The sequence below is a fragment of the Malania oleifera genome, chromosome 2 (assembly GCF_029873635.1).
Source record: "Malania oleifera isolate guangnan ecotype guangnan chromosome 2, ASM2987363v1, whole genome shotgun sequence".
NCBI classification, from domain to species: Eukaryota; Viridiplantae; Streptophyta; class Magnoliopsida; order Santalales; family Ximeniaceae; genus Malania; species Malania oleifera.
Window position 1 is genome coordinate 132,162,321 of NC_080418.1, and position 10,380 is coordinate 132,172,700.

The following is a 10,380-nucleotide window of genomic DNA, read 5'->3' on the forward strand; positions in this document are numbered from 1 at the left end:
CCTCCCGATCAAGTGATCAACAGATAAAGGAAACCTGCCAATTCTAGGCAAAAAAATGGTTCTCCCAAAAATTTGACCAAGTGAAAGAAACACCAAAAACGGGAAGATCAATAAAGGAATTCAGACTTTAAAAATCACAAAAGTCCATCGTACAAGCAGTTTCAGAGTTCAACCTGCTCCTTTCTTGCCCAAAAAGCATCACGTTCAAATGCACTCCAAATAACCAAGGATCATCCTATCCCTGCATAGCCCTAAGGAGTTCACTCTATTAGTGTCCCAACCTTCCCTCAGTTCACAGAGCTATAGAAAACCCATGTAAAGTCATGGTCCAAATTTTTTTAAAGAAAAATAGCCCAATACTCACCTGACCTGCAAACAGTTATCTTCATGAGGACCACCAGTTCCTCTTGCAGGTAAAGCTTCCCAACTGAAAACCCTGCTTCCACGTATCCTGCACAACAATTGATCAGTGACATTTTCCCACTTCATTTCTTGAATGCAATAAGATCACCTTTCCAGATTTTCAAGTAGTGCTTATGACTACCCCTTTCCTAGTGTCACTTAAGCCCTGAAGATTACATTTGATAATCTTAAGGGGGTGTTTCGTTCGCAGGCTCGGCTAGGCTAGGCAAAGGACCCTTAGCACATGTTTGGTGCAACAAATCAGTAGAATATGATTGGACAAGCGGCAGTTCATCCATATTATGTAGGATACCCCCCAAAACAAGCCAGCCCTAGCTAGCCAAGAAAAATAAATAAATAGACAAGGATGCCCCCAGACCGTCTTCCGTCCGCCCATCCCAAACTCCTCCATGGTATTGGTCATGAACAACCTCCTCTTTGCAGGCCCTTCCATACTAGCCTAGAAATCATTCACCTTCGCCACCTTATACCTTAGCCCCTTCACTACCCCCTCTCTTCTCATTATTATCACCGGCACCACCCACCTCCACGTGAACACTGACCCTGCCTTCCTCTTGCTCTAGACAAATCAAACCCTAACACTGTCAACATATAAACTCAACACGTTGAAAAACGCTGGTGAACAGCACCAGCCTTGTCTTCAATTTTTCCAGTGACATGATCTTGTCCTTCTCCACCTTCAAACTGCCAATCAGAAATGCAACCGGCCTTGCGCATCACTCACAGAGCCACGAGACAAAAGTTATGACCAGAATCACGATTCTCTTTCCAGGTCTGAAACCAAGAATCTCAAATTTAGGCATTTTTTGTGGCTTTTCTCTTCCCTGTTTGAGTTTACCTTTTCTTCTTTTGGCCTGCGGTTGTGACTTTCATTTTCTAAAGAGAGAGATTTCAATCAAAAATTAAAGGTTATTTCTTCTCATGGGTTTGGTATAGTAAGGCTCTACCCATAGCCACAGACCGAATTCATCATTGATGCCCAGCACTTAGCTTGAACTAAAGCTGAATTCTGCAGCTTTTAATTTAGTCAAAACACTCAATTTTCTAAAATGTGAATCAATCTGGCAACCCCCTCAGCATGATGGTCTTCTCCGGCAATACCCAAATTAAGAAGCAGATTTTGGTTCTTAATTTGGGATTTTCATTTTTTAGGAAGAGAAGAAAGATCTCAAAATTAAAGGATATTATGGTCTTTTTAATAATTAACCTATTCTATGATTATTACCAATCCAAACACATGACAAGATAATAATCATAGGCGTCCATTAAAATTCAGTTCAGTCCAATCCAGTCCTGTAAACATTAGAAATGGGAACCAAATGCATCCTTAAGGTCTTCATTGGAATATAATTCCCTTCCCTTCTACCTTGCCTCCAGTTTTCTCATCCTCCACCCCATTCCGGTCATAGCTAACTGCAAATTCAAACCTTTTCAGTTCCTTGTTTTTGCTGCAGCTAATAGCTCCTTTTTACAGTGGATCAACTTCTCGTCCTTTCTCTTTCTTCCTATTTTTTCAAAAAAACTATTAACTCTGGTCAACAAGAATTTCAAAGGAAACCTTCCATTGTTTTACTGACAGCTTTACTTTGAAGAGGATCCAACCCAACATCTGCTTTTAAAAATGCTTCCTATTGGATTCCCTTCCTAATTTCAAGATGTTCATAGGACTACAATCAAGGATTTCGCTTTATCCCCAATGCATGAGTGGAGCATTCAGGGGGCAACAGCAATAAGGGTGAAAAGAATGCCCTTCAAAAAATTGGCAGATCCAAAATATGTCTTTTCTCCAATTGTACTCAACCTCATGCTTCATCATCAGCCTCTACAATCTCATCCTGTGGGCACACAGATCAGCTTCTTGAGACGTGGGATTCTTAGTCACCTTTTGAACCTCCCTCACACCTCCATCATTTTGTCAGTTAAACCCCAGCAGCTGATCCATTATATCCCTTCTTCGAAAATGACTTACCTATCAAACCTACAGCCACAATTCACCTCCTAAAAGACCGGGACAGTGGGTTTTCTAAAGTTAACCTGAACTCTTTTGTAAATTCGCTTAAGAGGCTTGGCTTCAGTCTAGAGTGAGAAGGGCCTGATTTGAGGGTACTATCAAGGCTGGAAATTGGCTCATGGAGCCCTCCCCCTCCAATGCTTTGAAGCTCCTGCATATTTTGGGCCTAAGAGGGATGGAGGAGAAGTTTTTTGAAAATGAATTGGTCTGTCCAACTCCACAACATTCCCCTATTTCCACCATGCTAAGGAGTGCGTGAGCTCAAGTGAGTGTGTCCTTTGACGAACCAGGTTAGAGTCTCATTCCGCAATAGCTCGCTAAATCTTTGAGATTTGAACCACAGTGTGGACAAAATCCAATTAGAACCAATTCAGACTTCAGTGATAATAAGAAATTGTGAGAAGTCAGTAAGCTCCTGAAATTGTGATGGTCACCAGAACAGGAATTAATCTTGAAGGGTGCCATGATCATCAAGCCCAGATCCTCAGTGGCATGAGATTTTCAGACAGCCTTTAGCACCAAAGCCCTTTGGGGGGGGGGGGGGGGAATGGAAGGAAGACTGCCTCCAGCTCTTTGTCCAGAAAGACAGAACTCTTGCACTTCCTTCCATATTCTGTGACTCATAAAAGTCGTCCTTAAAGAACGAGCTGGTAACAAAGCATGCTATTCCTTTCTTTGCCATCTAACTATGAAATCAAAAAAAAAAATATCAGTTCTTTGAAAAAAAAAAAAAGGTTCAAAGTGCTGCCAGTATTAAGAAAGGCATCTAACAATTAATTAGCTTGAAGACTTTAAGACTTGTTAATGGAAAAATTGATGGTCTTCTCAGTCGACAAATAGCAATATGGCTCCAAAACTAAATCAATTTCAATTGCTGCTTACAGTCTTAACTTTGTAAACAAATCCCCTCATAGATAAGCCTCCAACATCAAAAGGGGTACAGTGGTGGACAAAGAATTCCAGGATTATTCACAGTCACAAGGTTCTCAAATCAGTTATTTGATAGAAAAGCACATCTTGCATTTATATTTAATCTTTCTTATCTAAAATAACAAGCCTAGTCAATGAGGATGAGAATAACAGTGCATGTGGTCCTCTCAAATGCACAGGACTAATCAATTACAATAAATTAAATCCAAAATCTAATAAGAGAAAACAAAACTTTCCAACCTGCTCTTCTGTCGGTGCATTTATTCGCACATTTAGACAGCGAGACCGGATGGCTTCAGTAACTTTTGAGGAACTGTTGCAGCATAATATCAGCCGGCATGATGCACTGTATTTCTCCATCGTTCTTCGAAGAGAATGTTGGGCTTCTCTTGAAAGCTTGTCAACCTCATTCAGCACTAATACTAACACCACAGAAGATGATTATCTCATCAGAACAGAAATTTATGCCCCCATAAACAGTCTTGCATGCTAGTAACAGATACCCAGCTTGCGCCACTATTGTAATCAAACAGGGGGATTAACAATACCCAAAACCCTCAACACCAAGGCCTCATTCAGGATGGATAGAGGGGAAAGAAATTCCATCTTCTATGGATAATTATTTTTAAAATATACTATTAAATATCAAGAACAACCAGGAAGCAAATAAAGAATGCACGTAGTTGTGATATAAGAAGATTTGTAAGTGCTAAAAACTTAGAAAGGAAAGCAAACATAAATTAAAAGAAGTCATTCATTAACTAAATGTGTGTTGTGTCAAAAGAATAACCACTTATTAATATTAATGTTATATCTAACATGATTTCTCATAAGCAATGTTTTCATTATCATAAAATTTTCATCTCTATCAGCATTCTAAATACACTTTATCATCATAAATAGAGACGAGGATACATTTTGGATGTTAACTAGGTTTGAATATATTCATTATGTTTCATATAACATTAGAAATGTGAAAATCCATCATTGTGAATGGAATTATTGAGTGTGGAAAAACAAAAACAAAAACAAAATAATAATAATGATAATAATACTCAAAAATAATAATAAGAGCATTACATAAATAAAGGTAACTTTTTGCACAATATCATTTCAAGAAATCAAGAACTGATCTCTACCAAGTATCATTTCTCAATGGTTATGGTCGCACAATCACTTTTAATGGCCCTAATCTGGTAGATGGATCTACCCTTCCACCTTTAATTAAATTAGAATGAGTCATTGAATACATAAGGCATCTGATGAGAATGGAGTCATTAAATACATAGGGCATCCGATGGACCTTAATTTTTATAGTCAAATGACTAGTATTTAGCATAAGGCGGAAAATACACAATTACCTTTAAATCCTTTTTTTCCTTTCGTGTCAATTGGTCTATTCCTGGCCATTTCCTTGATTATCTCCTGAACAATGTATCTGTCTTGAAAGCCTGCATCACTGGGGTTCAATTCTACGTGATGGCTACTTGATAATGTTGTAAGCTCAAGATCAATATTTCTGGTTCCAGCCTGAAAATAATAATAGCCAAGAGTTCAACCAATCAGCTGCAGCGAGACATATATCCAATGAGGTTGGAACAACTGAAGGACTGATCTTTTTGGGGTTCATTGTCATCAAACATGAAGTTCACTAAAATTTGGAATGCCAAAGAAAAAAGCCTAAAATAGGGTGATCAAGATTACAAATCCAAAGTATTTCAGGCTGCCCTATCCATAAATGATTAAAGATTGGCATGTTATAATACAAATTATGATAATAAATAAGAAAAGATCTTGAAATTTTTTACCAACAGAATATTCTCAGGAAGAACTTCTCCCTAGAAAAAATACATATATGGGGCATGGCAAGATGAGATTTAACCAAGAGCAAGGAAATCTTGAGTTTTCTTTCTGGAATTTTTTTCCTAAAAATTTGTTCCCATCAAAACAAATAAAACCAATGGTGCAGTCTCGACTTTTCTTCCTGGAAATCTTTTCTTAAATGTTACTTTAGGAAAAGCAAATGGAACCAAAGGCTCCTTTTAAATTTATGAAAGAATGAAGGGAACCAAAATAGTTCTCCACAATTTATTTTTAAGCATTTTTATTTCCTTTTTCTTGTCCTTGAGAGATCCAAACAGAGGATAAGGATCCTTTTCCTTGGCAGAAATATTCCAAGGAAAAGTGTTTCCCAAAGAAAATGAAAGATTTCAAGAGCATTTTCTTATAGGAATAGGATCATGTGAAACATATCCCCAAGAAACAAAGTGGGCAGGTAAAGACGTTAGTTCAGGAAACTAAGATTAGATTAGCAACTTGGAATTTAGGGACACTTACGGATAAAAGCATGGAAATTGTGGATACAACGATTAGAAGAAAAATTAATATAATTTGCCTTCAAGAAACTAAGTAGATGGGGGAGAAAGCTAGAGAAATCGAAAAATCGGGATTTAAACTTTGGTACACTGGAAAAGAAAAACATAAGAATGGAGTAGGCCTTATTATAGACAAAAACTTAAAAGATAGCGTTGTAGATGTAACTAGAGTTATAAAAATCAAGATGGTATTAGGACAAGAGATAATAAATATCATTAGTGCGTATGCTCCCCAAGTTGGCTTAGCAGAAAATCTTAAGAGACAATTTTGAAAAGATGTGGATAGTATTATACAAGGCATACCAAGGACTGAGAAAATATTTATAAGAGGAGATCTGAATGGACACATTGGAAGAGATAATAAAAATTATGAGAGGATATATAGAGGATATGGATATGGAGACAAAAATTAATCTTGGGAGATGATCTTAGACTTTGCTATGTCATATGATTTTAGTATAATGAATACTTGCTTTAAGAAGAGAGAAAAACACTTAATAACCTTTAAAAGTAGACAAAATAGAAGTCAAATAGATTTTTTTTTAACTAGGAGGGTTGATCGTTTATCATGCAAGGATTATAAAGTTATTCCAGGTGAAAGCCTAACCACACAACATAAAGTTTTAGTGTTAGATATATGTATTAAAAAATGGAAGAAAAAGGATAAAATAAACCAGTGTAAGAGAACTAGATGGTGGAACCTACAAAGAAAATATAATAAAATTTAAAGATTAAATGATCAAAGATGGGGATTGGACCATAGAGGATGGGATAGATACAAATACTCTTTGGAATAGATTAGCTAGCTCTATAAAAAAGATAGCAAAAGAGATTTTAGGTGAATCAAGGGGAAGATTCTCGAATAGCAAAGAGAGTTGGTGGTGGGATAAAGATGTACAAAAAATCATAAAGACAAAAAAAATTTGGTATAAAACGTGGCAAAAATGTGAAAACAAAGATAACTTTGAAAAATATAAGGAGGCAAGAAAAGATGCAAAAAAGACCGTTAGTGAAGCTAAATATAGATCATTTAATAGTTTGTATGATAGATTAGGTACAAAAGAAGAGGAAAGAGATATATTTAAACTTACTAAAACTAGAGAAAGGAAGAACAAAGACTTAGGAAATGTAAATTGTATAAAATGTGAGGATGATATTGTCTTGGTTAAGGACGAAGATACTAAAGAAAGATGGCGAAATTACTTTAGTAAGTTATTTAATGAAAACCAAATAAAAGGCTTAAACTTAGAATTTCCAAATGAGGAAAAGACTAAAAATATAAGATTTATTCGCAAAATTAGAGTTAACGAAGTTAAATTTGCACTAAAAAAGATGAAAAATGGGAAAGCTATGGGACCAGATAACATCTCAATTGAAGTTTGGAAATGCTTGGGTGATAACGGAATTATATGGTTAACTAATTTATTTAATACAATTGTAAAAACTAAGAAAATGCCAGATGAATGGAGGAAAATCACTTTAATACCTATATACAAAAATAAATAAGATATTCAAAATTGTAATAACTATCGTGGAATTAAACTTATAAGTCATACGATGAAACTATGGGAAAGGGTAGTTAAACAAAGATTAAGGTTAGAAACGAATATCTCATAAAATCAATTTGGTTTTATGCCTGGAAGATCTACCATAGAAGCTATTTATCTTTTAAGAAAATTAATGGATAAGTTTAGAAAAAAAAAGAGGGACTTGCATATGATATTTATTGACCTTGAGAAAGCATATGATAGGATACCTAGAGAAGTTCTATGGTGGGTTTTAGAAAAAAAAAAAAAAAAGGTGTATGTTGTAGGTATACCGATGTCATTAAGGATATGTACGATGGAGTAATGACTAGTGTAAGGACTATAGATGGAGAAACTAGAGAATTTCCAATTAACATAAGTGTACATCAAGGATCTGCTTTGAGTCCTTATCTTTTTGCTTTAGTGATGGACCAATTGACTAAGAGTATTCAAAAGAAGGTTCCATGGTGTTGTTTGCAGATGATATTGTATTAATTGACGAAACTATGAACGGAGTAGAGGCTGAGTTAGAATTATGGAGAGAAACTTTGGAATCTAGAAGTTTTAGGATAAGTAGAAATAAAACAGAATATATGAAATGTAATTTTGGTAATGATAGGAAGAATATTGGAGACAAAGTTAAACTTGATGATGAAGAAATAAATAGCACTCGTATATTTCGATACCTTGGATCTATTATACAAGCTGAAGGAAAAATTGAAGATGATGTAATGCATAGAGTTAAAGCAGGTTGGGTAAAATGGAGAAATACTTCAAGTGTGCTATGTGATTGTAGAATACCCTTAAAATTAAAAGGGAAGTTTTATAGGATAGCTATAAGACCAGTTATGCTATATGGATCGGAATGTTGGGCAACGAAGAAACATAATATCCAAAAAGTAAAAGTTACCGAGATGAAAATGCTTAGATGGATGAGTAGTATAACATTGAAAGATAAATTAAGGAATGAACATATTCGTGGTAAGTTAGGTATAACTCCTATAGAAGATAAGATAAGGGAGGGACGACTCAAGTGATATGGACACTTGCAACGTAGGTCACATAATGCACATGTGAAGAAGAGTGACTTAATTACTATGGGGGGCAGTAGAAGGGGTAGAGATAAACCTAAAATAACTTGAAATGAGATAGTGAGTAAGGATTTAATATCCTTGAATTTATAAAAAGAAATTGTCCATAATCGCATAAATTGGCAGAAAATGATTTATATAGTCGACCCCACTTAGTGGTACTGAGGCTTGGTTTTGTTTTTGTTGTTGATACATATCCCCAAGCTTTCAAGGTGAGAGAATTATTCGGGATGAGTGTAGCCTTTAATTTAACTAAGAGATACAGTAAAGTATTCAAAAAACTAAACTATCACTCTTTTGATCGATTCTGACGAATATAAAAACAATCACAAAGTCGGATGATTTTCTCGTTCACATATCTTTAACAAACAAATAAATGAATTAAGAATACGTGGAAACTCGCCTCAATTTTCCATGTCTTATTCTCTATTTTCACCTGCAACAAAGATTCAAAACAACTAGTAAGAGCAGAGCAACACAATGCGCCAAATTTCAATCAAAAAGTGAAAAAAAAAAAAAAAAAAAACCGCAAACACGCATGGAGAAATTGGAGTGACCTTCTCGGCACCAGGTCCGAAGATCTGTCGGAGAAGAGCCGTGATTAGGGTTTTCTTGCCGGAACCAGACGGGCCATAGAACAGCAAATGTGGACAATCTTGCTCTGTGACCTACGAAACAGTAAGGATGGGCAGCAGAAACAAAAAAAAAAATATATCGAAAGCCGCAGAATTGGGGAATCGCTAACAGCCATTAACGTAATGCATCGCAGGTCATGGAATACAGAGATATACCAACTTCTTGAGATTCTGGGCGACGTCTTCATGCACGATGACCTTGTCGAGGGTTTTGGGTCGGTATTTGTCCACCCACAACATCCTCAAGCTCGGAGGTTGCAGCAGAGAGAGAGAGAGAGTATGCCTGGCGAGTGGCGGGAAAAAATAGCTGTGACTTAGAGAGGACAGAGTCTTTCCCTAGCTGTGCTTGTAACAGTACAATTGTGTTGCAAGTAAAAAATAGATAAATACGTTTGTAAATTTTTTTTAAATAATCATTAATTAATATGTCGTAAATTTTTTATTAAAATTTTTAAATAAGTTTTGAATCAATATGTTAATAGTATATAATATTTTTTATTATTTTTTTAATTATTTAGATTGTTAAGGATTGAGAATAACAAATATATTGGCACATGATGGGTCAATTATCTTCTATTTAATATTTCAAATTAAGCAATAAATACATATTTTACTTTTTTGTGATTATTTGATGAATTTATTTTTCTAATACATGTATCAAAATTATATAAATTATTCCTATTTCTCTCAAACAATCTTAAATTACACAAATTATTCCTATTTTCTGATACATGTGCCAATATTGATGTATGTCGATCAAGTCACCACCATAAATTAAGAGTATTCTTTATTTACACTTACTATATCTAATGCTACCGAGTGGATTGCCCACCTCTTACAATTCTCTCTCTCTCTCAATAGTCTCCTATTGTTCTCTGCTTTTTTAGAACTTAGATGCTCAAACTCAGTACAAATCCACCTGAATGTATGATGATCCATACTTTATATATAACCAATATCTTCACATATCCATTTGGATCCAATCTACTCTTGATCACCAAACCAATGGACCTATCCAAACTTGCCTAGATCCAAAAAATCTAGGTCAAATTTTTCTTAGATTCAAATAACTCAACCTAATATGATTGCGATCCAACACCAAAGAAAACAAGTTAATCTGATAGTGCCCGAGTCTTAATCCTAATACCCCAAATGGGTCTACCCACAAGATACCAAGTTTCGGAAAAAAAAATAAGCCAAATAAAAGTTGGGTGTGATTAGCCTTTCTAACTCACTGATATTTTATCATATTTCAAACTTTCGTTCAACTTGTTGGATCCAAATGCCTTTATTTACATCTCAAAATACACCCACTTAGATCCATTGGAACAACAACAAAACCAAGTCTTAAATCCTATTAGGTGAGGTCGGCTATATGAATCATTTTCC

General features: G+C 35.4%; 1 protein-coding gene across 1 annotated transcript in view; it reads right to left on the reverse strand.

Annotated features, from left to right (window-relative positions):
• The window catches only part of LOC131148581 (replication factor C subunit 3), a 28,696-nt gene extending 19,347 nt beyond the window's left edge, over positions 1-9,349 (reverse strand). The window contains exons 1-5 of the mRNA XM_058098382.1: positions 9,148-9,349; positions 8,914-9,024; positions 8,760-8,792; positions 4,726-4,894; positions 3,605-3,786 (exon numbers count right to left, since the gene is read on the reverse strand). Of these exons, the coding sequence (XP_057954365.1) occupies positions 3,605-3,786; positions 4,726-4,894; positions 8,760-8,792; positions 8,914-9,024; positions 9,148-9,231 (579 nt within the window). The 5' untranslated portion in view covers positions 9,232-9,349. The remainder of the gene's footprint in view (positions 1-3,604; positions 3,787-4,725; positions 4,895-8,759; positions 8,793-8,913; positions 9,025-9,147) is intronic.
• Positions 9,350-10,380: the final 1,031 nt, after the last annotated feature.